This window comes from Littorina saxatilis, linkage group LG11, assembly GCF_037325665.1.
Source record: "Littorina saxatilis isolate snail1 linkage group LG11, US_GU_Lsax_2.0, whole genome shotgun sequence".
NCBI classification, from domain to species: Eukaryota; Metazoa; Mollusca; class Gastropoda; order Littorinimorpha; family Littorinidae; genus Littorina; species Littorina saxatilis.
The window spans coordinates 12,206,554-12,220,534 of NC_090255.1; the positions used below are offsets into that span (position 1 = coordinate 12,206,554).

General features: G+C 43.2%; 1 protein-coding gene and 1 long non-coding RNA gene across 2 annotated transcripts; one reads left to right on the forward strand and one right to left on the reverse strand.

Annotated features, from left to right (window-relative positions):
- Nucleotides 1–7,136: 7,136 nt before the first annotated feature.
- LOC138980753 (uncharacterized) lies at nucleotides 7,137–8,294 on the reverse strand. Its single transcript, XR_011460435.1, has 2 exons — nucleotides 7,956–8,294; nucleotides 7,137–7,666 (listed from the first exon to the last, which is right to left on the reverse strand). It is a non-coding gene; the product is annotated as an uncharacterized lncRNA (long non-coding RNA).
- Nucleotide 8,295: 1 nt separating this feature from the next.
- Nucleotides 8,296–11,599, forward strand: LOC138979469 (uncharacterized). Its single transcript, XM_070352187.1, has 3 exons — nucleotides 8,296–8,399; nucleotides 10,461–10,852; nucleotides 11,075–11,599. The coding sequence occupies exons 1-3, from the start codon at nucleotides 8,296–8,298 to the stop codon at nucleotides 11,413–11,415; spliced, it is 837 nt and encodes a 278-aa protein (XP_070208288.1). The 3' UTR covers nucleotides 11,416–11,599.
- Nucleotides 11,600–13,981: the final 2,382 nt, after the last annotated feature.

Sequence of the window (13,981 nt, forward strand, 5' to 3'; positions counted from 1 at the left end):
TACCTCACACAGGCCAATGAATATCATCGCGTACACTTTACGCAACCGACTTTAACAAAGTCAACCAGTAGACGTACATTACTACTGAAAATAAACTTCGAACTCAAACGACAATTCACACGCGAACTTCGCAGCCGTTCGAAAAACATCTGGTCTCGGCCGAGACAGAAAAAAGAATGCTTATGAATTTTACAGTCAGCTACAAGGTAACCAGTGAACTCTACAAATAGCGCGCAGCCTACCGTGAACGTCCCGTGCAATGCGTGCAAAGCGTGCAAGGCGTGGAATTACTGAGCTAAGCCCAGCTACAGGTCTTCCCACCTTGACACAGGTACCTGTCAGCAACGCCCGACCAAGGAACCCTATATATATATATACAACTGTCCGCGACACCAGGTGAGTAACAGGTGAAAACAAGTGAGAGCTGAGGGATGATATTTCCCTAGCCCCTGGAGAAGACATCGCGATTACTTGACTATGACAACAACAAATTATACAGGAACAGTCCCAATACAGAAGTGATGTCTGCTGTGACAACATCAGTGCAGTATTTATACAATTTACAACGTCACGGCTCGGAGGGTGATGCAATGCAGTTACAGTCCACATGTAACAAAAGACAATTCAGGTTGCCGGTATTACGGGTAAGATCATGCAGATCAACGCTGCAGGTGAGCGGACACACAGACCGGGTTTGTTGGGGTAGGGGGCATGACGGTCACGTGAACCACGGTGCTCAAAGCAACCACTCTCATGTATACCATGAATGATAATCTGAAACATTTTGGCTTTCCTCTACAAACACGCACATCACTGATGCCGACTTCAGGCCCTGGCCAATTCACCTGAACATTTGAGAAGACTCTCATATGACATCCTCCAAGTTTGACGCTGGCACAGTCATAACGATAATGATGAAAGATGACAGCAATTAAATTCAACACCAACCAACACTTTCTCCATCGCTTATTAAATTCATCATTTCTCCAGAAAAGGGAATATATACTAAAGAGGGTGATAGGGACCTCTTCAAGCTTCAAATTATGTGTGCCAGCCTCAACATGACCTATATATCCCGAAGCGAGATCTACGCGTAAAGCGGAGGTATTGTGGTGCAAAGACTGGGGTTTGTAGACACGAGTCAGTGGGAAGATCTTTGCCTTTGGTCCCACTGGCCTGCTGAAGACCGATCTAGTGCAAGATAACGATGAGGAAATTGTTGAAATTTACAATGTGGCGACAGCAAGATGCGTTTAAGTCCCAATCAAAGACAAATGGAATAAACAACTGACCGGTATTGAGAAAGATGGCTTCATGGGGTAGATGACCACTGCAACAGATTGGTGTAGTAGAATGAACAACAACTGTATCAGTGTGGATTTCCTCAGACTTATTTTGAGCGCAAAAAGTCTCCACTTGATGTTACCAACTATACACAATACCAAAGTCGTCACAGAATGTTGGCACAACTCATTTTAAAACCGCCCTGATATGGCTCTTCGTGGTCGGCTGGGCGTTAAGCAAGCAAACAAACTCATTTTAAAACCGCCCTGATATGGCTCTTCGTGGTCGGCTGGGCGTTAAGCAAGCAAACAAACTCATTTTAAAACCGCCCTGATATGGCTTTTCGTGGTCGGCTGGGCGTTAAGCAAGCAAAAAAACTCATTTTAAAACCGCCCTGATATGGCTCTTCGTGGTCGGCTGGGCGTTAAGCAAGCAAACAAACTCTTTTTAAAACCGCCCTGATATGGCTCTTCGTGGTCGGCTGGGCGTTAAGCAAGCAAACAAACTCATTTTAAAACCGCCCGGATATGGCTCTTCGTGGTCGGCTGGGCGTTAAGCAAGCAAACAAACTCATTTTAAACAGCTTTTCAGCAGACAGCCAAAACTGATTATTTCAAATATAGAGATAGTCTTTTTATTTGTACCGGATATGGATATAAAGATAAAATAATGTTAAATCATGTACTGTCCATCGTATTTATGAGAATATTTCTCATGATTTACTTAGTCTAAAGCACAACAACATCAAAATTGCCAAGAATCGATTTACGCCAAATGTTTAGAACGACGACAATATTGCATTAAAGCTAGCGAGATACACAGTCTTTTCCACACTGTGCTTCTGTTTGGGATTCTGACAGGAACCTCTATATATAGGCGTATATATAAAACGAGAGCTTGCATTGTGACAACCTTCATCATTTCCTTTGGACGTTACAACCGTTTTCGGTTTGAGAGAGCGCATGGATATCAGTGTTGGACCACAGGAGTTTCAGAGGAAGACGACAGAGACGCTGAGTGGACTAGAAGGCTTTGATGAGATCATGGATGACGTTACTCGGCGGACAAAGAACACAAGTCCTCTAGAAATCATGAAATCTGGCTTTGAACTGAACAGAGAGAAATATCAGTTCATGAAGTAACAAATTAAGTCACATTGTTTGGGGCACACAATCCACGCAGACTGTGTCATACCGGATCCTGACACGGTGACAGCCATCATGAACTCAGAACTATCAAAGGGTGTCACGAGACTGAGACATGCTTGGTGTGATTACAGTTTAGGTCCTAGCTGTCATAAGTAACCTGTCAACAACAACTCTCACATATATTCTAGAGAACAAAACACACCGTTTAATTGCAATGGAGACTCCCATGCGCAACAAGATGCATTTGATCAAGTGAAGAATCAGATCCGTAACCTATAACCTCTATTCATTCTACAGAGTCGAGCAACCTTCTATTGTCATGCACACGTGTCTAGTTAAGGTCTGAGAGCCGTCCTGCTTCAGAAAGACAACAAGGGTTGTTGTTTTCAAATTACATTTAGCCCATGTACATTGATCAGTCCAGAAAGGTTTTTATGTGGCAAGATGTCAAAATATCTTGTTTGACTTGACTCATTTGAACGAACATCAAGCCTCTCGTACCATTGATCTAAACAGAATCTGAATGACGTACCACAAAGATGTCAGCGCATGCTTATAGGTATAATGCGTGTCGCTGCCCCGGTATGCAATCTTACAAGTTGTCAACACAGGTTGTTGCACTTGACTCATTTGAACTAACGACAAGCCACTGGGTGTACTGCGTTTTCATGCCACACAAGTTACGCAATGTTCCCGGGTATGAGAGGGCGCCAGGATCAACAGATGCACTGAGCAGCAGAAGCACAGGCGCACGAAGTTGTGATCTGATCTTGGCCGGTCAGCAGAGATTGCGTTTATTCCTCGTGAGTTGTGACAGGACAATGATCCTGAGTTAGCGGCAAAGTAGATGGATGGCCAAAACAGGTCAAACCTTCCGCAATCCACGCCACAATGACAGACCCTTTGGTTACCTTCTACGACAGATTGTTGTGCCCACCAGCCACACGAAACATCCTCCACAAACTGCGGCACACAACCAACCAGGATGAAAACAAATGACGTGGAAATGCTAAACAGAAAATCCTAGCACAACCAAGAAGAGACACAGTCGTGATAGCAACACCTCTCATCAGAAGAAAGCTGCACACGAACATGAGCTATTGGGATAGGTATAATTCCCTGCTAGACCTTGGTCACCGGAGCTGATTTGTGCACTGCAAAGCAAGTGCTCTCTAGTCCTAGTCATCACAGATTATTACGCCAGGTGGATTAAAATAAAGTCCGTGGAACACTACAATGTAATTGAAGTACAGATTCAGGAAGAAGCAGGAAATCAGGACGCATGCGCACATTCGCACCTCTTCCCCAACTTGTTTGCACCGACCATTTCCTTGTTGTACCGCGGCAACTTTGTATGCCCTGTGAGTCTGTGTGTGTGTGTGTGTGTGTGTGTGTGTGTGTGTGTGTGTGTGTGTGTGAGAGAGAGAGAGAGAGTCTGTACGTCTGTCTGTCTGTCTGTCTGTCTGTCTGAGTGTGTTTCTGTGTGTGTGCTCATCTTTCTTTTGTCCGTCCACGTACAATTTGTGTTATTCTACATGTCGTCCTTGTCCAGTGTAAACCTTGTGACTCAATGTTTAGTATTGTCCAACGGCTAGGACAGGCATGCTGTTCTCTGGCAATCCGTATCGAATCCCGCTTCAAGCTCGTCTGCTCACAGTACCCTTGTGTTACCTGAGCGTATGCTTATTATAGTGAATATATTTTATTTTCTGAGTAGATCCGTTTGCTTGCCCTCAGGCACTGAGAGAGAGAGAGAGAGAGAGAGAGAGAGAGAGAGAGAGAGAGAGAGAGAGAGAGAGAGAGAGAGAGAGAGAGAGAGAATCTGAATCAGAATGTTTTATTCGCGGAAACAGTGGTTTTTAGCGAAAGGGTGTTGTGGGGTTGGGATGTCGACGTACAAAGCTGTCTGGATACCGAAACATGCACGATCGCGAAAAGATTCTCGCTGCTGGAAGTCCGATAGCGAGTCAGTCTGTACACACAGGTGTAGGGAGGTGCATGTCCGTCACACAGGTGTAGGGAGTTGCATGTCCGTCACACAGGTGTAGGGAGTTGCATGTCCGTCACACAGGTGTAGGGAGGTGCATGTCCGTCACACAGGTGTAGGGAGTTGCATGTCCGTCACACAGGTGTAGGGAGGTGCATGTCCGTCACACAGGTGTAGGGAGTTGCATGTCCGTCACACAGGTGTAGGGAGGTGCATGTCCGTCACACAAGTGTAGGGAGGTGCATGTCCGTCACACAGGTGTAGGGAGTTGCATGTCCGTCACACAGGTGTAGGGAGGTGCATGTCCGTCACACAGGTGTAGGGAGTTGCATGTCCGTCACACAGGTGTAGGGAGTTGCATGTCCGTCACACAGGTGTAGGGAGTTGCATGTCCGTCACACAGGTGTAGGGAGGTGCATGTCCGTCACACAGGTGTAGGGAGTTGCATGTCCGTCACACAGGTGTAGGGAGGTGCATGTCCGTCACACAGGTGTAGGGAGTTGCATGTCCGTCACACAGGTGTAGGGAGGTGCATGTCCGTCACACAGGTGTAGGGAGGTGCATGTCCGTCACACAGGTGTAGGGAGTTGCATGTCCGTCACACAGGTGTAGGGAGGTGCATGTCCGTCACACAGGTGTAGGGAGTTGCATGTCCGTCACACAGGTGTAGGGAGGTGCATGTCCGTCACACAGGGGTCTTTGTTCGTTAACCCCTTCACTGCCCACCCCGTATGTAATACGTGGTCATTTTCGGTTTGTCATACGCCCATAACCGTATCTCATACGTGGGATTTGTGTCACCAACATTTCAGGACATTTCTGAAAACTAAATGGAGGTAACCACTGTCCAAGTACTTGTAGGAGTTCTAAACACAGTTCTTTCCCATAGACCGTTCGGATAAGTTACTACCACGTGTTGAAAACTGTGTTACAAATTTAGAACCGACTACAGCATTCAGCCGCCATTTACAATGTCGCCCGAAAGTCGGACCTCAAATCGTAGACCTGTTTTTAAGCGATACAGTGTTCTGGAAGCTCTACAAGAAGTGATTTATGGATTACCACACAGAAGAATACTTTTATGGGCTGTAATGTGAGTACCTGATGTTTGACACCAGTTTTAGCAGTGTTTTATGCGGTTTTACGTGCTGCAATGTGTGTATGTGTAAGTCCGGAAACTGTAATTTTTGACAAAAATGGTCATTATATCAATTTTTACTATAACAATCACAAACAAAGTCCAATGATCATGTCATCCTATAATAGCCAAGGGTATAAGCAAAACACATGCCAAAGATCTCAATAAATGATCGAGCAGTGAACAGATTAGTGAACCTACCGAAGAAAGTGAAATTTTGCCCTGGCGCACAGCAATACCAAAATGCTGTTATACTGTGGCAGTGAAGAGGTTTTAACAGCTGTTAACAATGCAGGTCGAAGATCAGCCCAGGTACAGTCTCACGACTGCCGCCAACACATTCAGGTCTCTGGTCGCCTGCCTTCTGTCTTCTGCGAAGTCGTCTTTGATCAGAGGTTTCGACCTCTTCAGACAGCGCGTTGACAAGTCTTCCAGTTCTGTAACCTCTACTTTTTCCATTTTGATGTACCAATCAGTCACTTTCCTTTCTCTTATGTCGTATCTTAGCACGATGTCGTCCGATTCGCATACAAGCACGTTCTGTTCAAAACGCTTGTCGAGCACCGCGTGGTGTATGGACTGGTTACGGCGGATGTCCCTCAGCCTTCTCTGCTTCTTCGTATTTGTCACTGCACCTACTTGTTCGTAGATATCATCTATAGGAACAAGTCGCGTAAGGCGAAAATACAACATTTAGTCAAGCTGTCGAACTCACAGAATGAAACTGAACGCACTGCAATTTTTCAGCAAGACCCTATACTCGTATCATCGCTTGTGGCAAAGGCAGTGAAATTGGCAAGAAGAGCGGAGTAGTAGTTGCGGTGAGTCTGAGCGTGGTTTTAATCCAAACATATATCTATATGTTTTTGGAATCAGGAACCGACAAGGAATAAGATGAAAGTGTTTTTGAATTGATTTCAAAAATTTAATTTTGATCATAATCTTTATATTTTTAATTTCAGAGCTTGTTTTTAATCCAAATATAACATATTTATATGTTTTTGGAATCAGGAAATGATAAAGAATAAGATGAACGTAAATTTGGATCGTTTTATAAAAACAAATTTTTTTACAATTTTCAGATTTTTAATGACCAAAGTCATTAATTAATTTTTAAGCCACCAAGCTGAAATGCAATACCGAAGTCCGGCCTTCGTCGAAGATTGCTTGGCCAAAATTTCAATCAATTTGATTGAAAAATGAGGGTGTGACAGTACCGCCTCAACGTTTACAAAAAGCCGGATATGACGTCATCAAAGACATTTATCGAAAAAATGAAAAAAACGTCCGGGGATATCATTCCTATGAACTCTCATGTAAAATTTCATAAAGATCGGTCCAGTAGTTTAGTCTGAATCGCTCTACACACACAGTCAAAACTTGACTAAATGTAAAAAGCCAGCCTGTTCTGCACTGTTCTCAATAACACGTTCCTCTTCTTGTTACGGATGGTTTTTCGTGTAAGTGTCTGTGTGTATTTATGCTTCTATCAGAAAAATGCGTGTGCTACTCTGTTTACAAACTCCCGTCTCACACACACACAACACTCAAACAAGGCACAAAGACTGAACACAATTAATGCCCTTTGCCCTCGTACCTATATTGTAACATCAACACAAAAATACAAATATGTTATCTCTCATGCAGTCTACAAATCACTTGCATTCATGTATAAGAAGAATAATATCTTGAAACACGTCGGAGACTAACTGTCTCACGATAGACGAATTCCTCGTCTCACACAATTCTTCTGACGATTATGTTTCCTGTTTAACACAGTTTCACTTTACGCACATTTCACATGTCACGTAATTCTCAATTGACGACGTCTTCGTCTCACACAATCCTTCTGACGATTATGTTTCTTCAGTGGTAATTCACACTTACAATGACTACTCACTCTTAAGCGGGTACATACTCTGGATCCATATCACCCACGACGAAATACAGCTCGTGGTGACTATGGGGTGAGGTTCCACCGGTTTCCAGAACTCCAGCGCTGATACAACCTTGCGCCCACAATCAACGGATTCGTGGCGCTAAGGAGGGAATGCCCGTCTCTCTCTCTCCCGCCGCCGAGTGGTGCCATTCGTCACTCCGACCGGGGTGCTGCGTAAAAAGTTTATGCTACCATAAGTCTCAATTCTTAGATAAACTTTTCCACGAAATAATACTGCTATTCTTTCTCAATACTGTTCAATTATCCGTCAACTAACTTATGCTGTTATATTATTTACACCAGCTCATTTACAAGTAACTTCATTACCAAAAGAACATACAACATTCCTTTTCAAAATGGCTGACAACAGCTCACGCTTCTCCAACCCAATTTACAACATGACTCTCACAGTCATTTCACAAGTCAATATTACTGAGCAAAATACAATTCAATAAATACCTGTATATTTACAGCATAGAATCACTCATGATTCTTCCACAACACGAGTCGTACGGTATTCGACCTCAATGTTTGGTGAGCAGCGTTACAACCCAAACGTGGAGACATTCAGAAACACGTCTCTTCTCTTCAACTGTCGGGCACGCTCTAACCTTCACAATTCAACAATGTTAACACTCTTCTCTCTCATTGGTCCATAGTAGCCAATGGAGATATGCTTTACAAAAATAGGTCACCTCATCTCAACAGGTGCTACTAGGATCACGCAGTCGAGCCGTGCTAACTAAAAGTATGGCTAGCCAATCTGTACACATGTATTAAATACGTTTAATACTGAATTATGTACAAATCCATTTGTCACACTTCTGTACCCGAGTCCCCCTTCCGCAACGCCTTCCCCTTCCCCTCACTCATCTCTAAATCCACTGCACTTTCTTCCACCAAGTCAGTGTTTTTGTTTACATAGCACGCATGCATGTCAGCCAGTGACCCAGTTTCAAAGTCAGTCGCCCGCTCGGCGATATCTAATTCACGGTTTCCTCGTGCTGAATTGCCATAGTGGTGCAATGGTGACAGCGATGAAATGCTTGCTTGCTCATACTGTGTGTTACATCTGTCATATTTCTTGCCAACACTTTCCTTTCAGTCTGGCGTGGGAGAAAATAGGGGGGGGGGGGGGGGTTGTGCGAAAGGGGGGGACTTGCCTGTTGTTCCTGTTGTTGTTCCTGTTGTTTGGATCTTGTGTAGGCTTCGGCCCTCATCGCATCACGTCGTAACTGGCTGGGGGGCTTGCGACGAAACTGTTGGTTACTGGTTGAGTGAGCGGTAATGGCGGCTGTGCTGCTACTGGTCATTCGAAAAACAACGACTGTCTTGCTTCCTCCAGAGGCAACTTTCCAGGAAGTTAGCTGATTTTCGGCAAGCAGGGCCTCTAGCATGGCTTTTACTGCGGTTGGAAGTCCAACAACAGACATTGTGGTGAAGTAATGAAGAATTTCAAGCTGGAGAGATCGCAGCAGTGAAACAGAGAGAGAGAGAGAGAAAGAGAAAGAGAAAGAGAGAGGGATGGAACAGTTTAAAGGTACTGAACTTGTCAAATCCAGGTGCACGGAGCCCCTGGGGCTTTTAGTCATACCTCAGGCAGCTATCCGTTAGAAGAACTACCAAGTTTCATTGACTTGCACCCAAAGAGTCAAGAACTGCGATTTTTTTACGAATTAATTTTGTACTAGGACCCGGCTGGTCTTGACCTATTTTTGGATCTAAATTTAGATCAGGTAGATCACCACCTCATGCACAAAAACACACGTCACTAGCAAACTATGTCAGACATCATCATGAGTTTGTGTAAAACTGGAGGCCGGAATCACTCAGTTGAATCGAACTCCGACCAAACACCACGTAATAACTAGGTTAATTTATGCACTCGCGTGAACAAGAAACTCTCGAGCTTCACAGATGTCGTCGTTGGGTAGTTTTGGGTATGTTTTACTACCATAGGAGGATTTTTGAACTGTAAATGCACTCAGCTGCAACAAAAACGCAAAACGAAGGCTGTGAGCTGCACTGTGCCTTTAAACTTTGTGACATCACCAAGTTGACAGCAGGATCAACCTTGGCACGGTCTTGTCCAAATGGGATAAACTGATAGCCTAAAAACGTTCTCACAGCCTCTTTGGGTGTGTTCGATCAATATTCTAGCAATTCAATTTCCTGGTGTGTTTTTCTCCCCCAGTTCTTTTGTGAATTTTCTTTATTGTAATGCTCACTAATATGTTGAAGAGGCAAGCTGATTGCCTTTGAAGTGAGCGATGTTTTTTTCTTGTGTAAATTAGTTAAAATGCACAACCAGGGAAAACCAACCAGACAAAATGGATTATCTGTTTTGATTCTGTGGCATTCGGGCCTCAAGTGTTGCGTGCATATATAATCCAAACAATCATACAATCAGAATTAACAAACAAGCAAACACGCGAACAAAGAAACAAACACATAAACTCTCAAACATGTGAACACAAACCAGGTACCAAGCAAAAAAAGAACACACGGACACACAAACAAAACACAACAAAAAACATATAACGAAGAAACACACAATTAAACAACTAACAAGCAAACTTTAACAAAGCGACCACGGACATAAAAGCAAGTAAACAAATCAACAAACAGACGCACGGGCTAACAAATAAACAAACAAACAAACAAATCACCACTTTTTTGTTCAAATCAGCGTGACTGTTATTGTTACTTTAAAGCCGCGTGTGCGCGCGCGTGTGTGTGTGCATGCGTGTGTGTGTGTGTCTGTTTGTATGTATGTCTGTGTGTGTGTTTGTGTGTGTGTGTGCGTGCGTGCGTGTGTGTGTGTGTGTGTATGTGCGTGTGTGTGTATGTGTGTGTGTGTGTGGTGTGAATGCGTGTGTGTATGTGCGTGTAAGGGATGAGGTTAGTTGATTCCTTTCAAGATGAAGGAGCCTAATCAAACGTGTTTGTTCTGTGCAACCACAGACCCGTACATCCGTCATTACACAGCAGAGTCTTTGAAAGCTTCATCAACACGCTGCACCCCAAGATCCCGTCCCTGTCCGTGTGGTGTGCTAGCGTGCAGAAACTGGACAGTCCACCGTCCTGGATGTGTGAGAGGCAACTGACCACTCCCCTGCGCTGTCCCCCCACGGTCACCAAGGAGGTTGCCAAGTCCAAGGAGATGAAAGAGAGCGACATCCCCTCCTACAGCCCCACCCCCGCCCCTGCAGCGACGGAGGGACCGCCGGTCAGGTGGCTGCCACACAAGGGCGGTCAGGACGGACATAGCAAGGGTTCACCGATGGAGTGTGATGTCTGTGGAGACGCCGTTGTTCACTTGCTGCTAAAGGAGCTTCGTGTGGGTCAGAGTTCAGGTGAGTGGAGTAATAGCTATGATGTATAGAATTTTACATATTCTCTTTACATTGCTGAGGCATACCACAGCTTTTCCTTTTTCCAAAATAACACAAGTACAGGTTTTTAAGTTATGTGTGATACTCTACACAGTTCTGTTTTCTTCTTAGAGAAATTACAGTATTGGCGCATAAAACAGACGTCTGCAATTCGCTTCATCGGTGTGTTATTCTGATACACAGGTTCGGACCCTCTACAGTACCGAGACGTCCTTCTGTTGGCTCCTGGGAGAAAGACAAAGGTACAGTCAACGGAAGGAATCATTTTCAAACTACGTGACAATGGCGTGCAAGTGCAGGTACTGACAGAAATCAGCTATGTCGACGGTGCAGTCCGCGACGTGGCGCTGGCATTAAAGGACGAGATAACAGTAGCAGATCCGAAGGTTGTGTCTGGTTTGGAAAGACGGGTTGTCATTGCGACTGGGTCAGGCAAGGATGATAAATACTCTAACAACCGGCTTTTCGCGATGTCCAGATCCACTTCATTGCTGGTGTGGATTGGAGAGCGCCCCGGAAAATAAATCACCATTTGGCTCAAAGCATGCCAAGGTGGGTCGATACAAGAAGTGATTTTGTATTGTTGAAAAATGTCTCTATTCATGCTTCACATTATCTTGTACTATTTATGAGAAGAGTCACCCACACACACACACACACACACACACACACACACACACACACACACACACACACACACACACTCATACACACACACATACACAGACACAGACACAGATAAACACACATACACACACACACACATACACACACACACACACACACACACACACACACACACACACACACACACACACACAGGTTATGTGTGTATTGATGTGCACATGCACATGTTATGTGTTTGTATGTGTTGAGAGTGTGATTTTATATGATGTTATTTCTTACACGAGCTAAAGGAATTAAATACTTTTTTTTGAATACTTTCTTTCAATTTCGATGATCTAAAGAGACCATTTGACTGACACAGGCTCTGTTTTATTCATGAAATGTCATTATATATAATTCCTTTGCCTTGTGATTACCATTGAGGGTTGGCCCAGTCATAACTCCAATAGTATATATATTATGTCAGCCGTATGGCTCAAGTGAGCTTCTCACTTTTTGTGACATACCTTGTGCATTGTCGCTATGAAATTCGATATGTTACACCAAAAGCCTTTGTGACATGTACAAGTCATTTCTTCTATTACTCAATAAAGCAATACAATGTGGCTATTTAATAATAATAAAAAGAGAGGGAAAGTAAGAACATGAAAACAGCGAGTCTGTGTTTTAGTATGAGTATTGATTTGCTTGCTTGCTTGCGTGTGTGTGTGTGCGTGTGTTTGTGCGTGGTGTGTGTATTTGTACATGTGAGTGTGTGTGTGTGTGTGTGTGTGTGTGTATTTGTGTGTGTGTGTCTGTGTGTGTGTCTGTGTGTGTGTGTGTCTGTGTGTGTGTGTTCAATGGTTTTTGTTTAATCGAGTTCCACACGTGTACGCTTGCAAACAAACTATCAGAACAAAATTACAGCAAATGTCATATGTTTCAAAGTTCTGTATACGGTTGTCGCTGAGCGCGCTCACATGTAAATGCCAGTGAGGAAAGTAAAGTGACGGCCCGTATAGGTATTCTTTTAAGCAGAACAAAACATATCAACAACACCCAACCCCCTTCAAACAAACCAAAAGAACAAACAAACAAACACACAAAAACTGAACAAACTACAACAAAACAACAACAACAACATATTGTCACATCTACGTGTCGATACATCTTAATTGATTAGCCTATATCCGTGCAGTCAGCAAATGTTCACAATGTAAGAAAGAATAACAAATAATGTGTCAACATAGTTCACATTCCACTATCTTGTGATAACTATTTGTCCCAAGTTGTTTGGGTAATTTTTATTTTCTTTCTTGTACAGTCAAATGATCGGTTTTTTTGGTCAGGTAGATACAAATTGTAACAGCATCATCGCCGTATCGTCCATAAAGTCACAAGACTTCTCATACAATCAAGTTTACAACGTATATGAATAAACAATCAACTAAATAACGATTCTAAATAGATACATAAACAAATCAGCTGGTAATATTCTGACTTATTCCTGAATTGGTCATAAGATACATCAAAGATCAAAACATATTCCAAAAAGCATCTCACTTGTAACGTTCTAATCTGTTTTAGAAGTGATGACATCGTGTCGGTTTGTTTTTTTGGTGTTTTTTTTTTATAACACAAAGATAAAATCCTCAAAATGAAATCCCATAAAAGCATATATATATCACAGCCCCAAACAAATTTCATGAAACATTGAAAGCACGGGTTTTTTTCTGTGTAAGCGATTTGGGTCACCAAATGTGACCTGGCTTTTCGTTCAAGCAGTGTTTTAGATGCAATGTTCACAAAAGACATGTAGTTTATGATATGATAGAGGAGCACAGCAAGATAAGCTTATAAATGTGCTCTTATCGACGCACGAATAAAGACTTTTAAATGGGATAAGACCGTCCCTCCATTTGGACATCTACCCAAACTCAACAGCCAGGATGTTTTCTGGGCACAGTGGGATTTGGTTTCACTGAATTGATTTTGTAAAAGCAAGTATTGTAAATTTTGCAAAAATAACTTATCAACAACTTTAAACGCAGCAACAGCAGCAGTCATGATGTTGATTTTTGGTATATGTGACCCTCTATCACGAAATGAGTCGCATGTCACCTCGCGCGGTTCTGCGCTAGGCTTAATATAAGTCCGGGGAGTGTCTGGTAACAGTGTGAGGGTCACCTTAGTCACAGGCTTATACAATGTAACTCAAACAGTTTTTACTCTTTTCTAAAACGATTTTCTCCACTGGATAGAGCATAAACAACTCTTTAGGAAAATGTAAAAATATGAAAATCATGCAAAGGTGACTTGCGACTCATTCCGTGGTGGAGGGTCACATATGTTCACGTGAAGGGAGAGTCTTATAACATGCAGAGTCCCGGACAGATATTCTAAAAACAATACTAACCCGCTCGATGGCACACGAAGGGCGGTGCTTTGAAAAGTCAAGTCAAGATATAAGCCTATCTAAGTTCA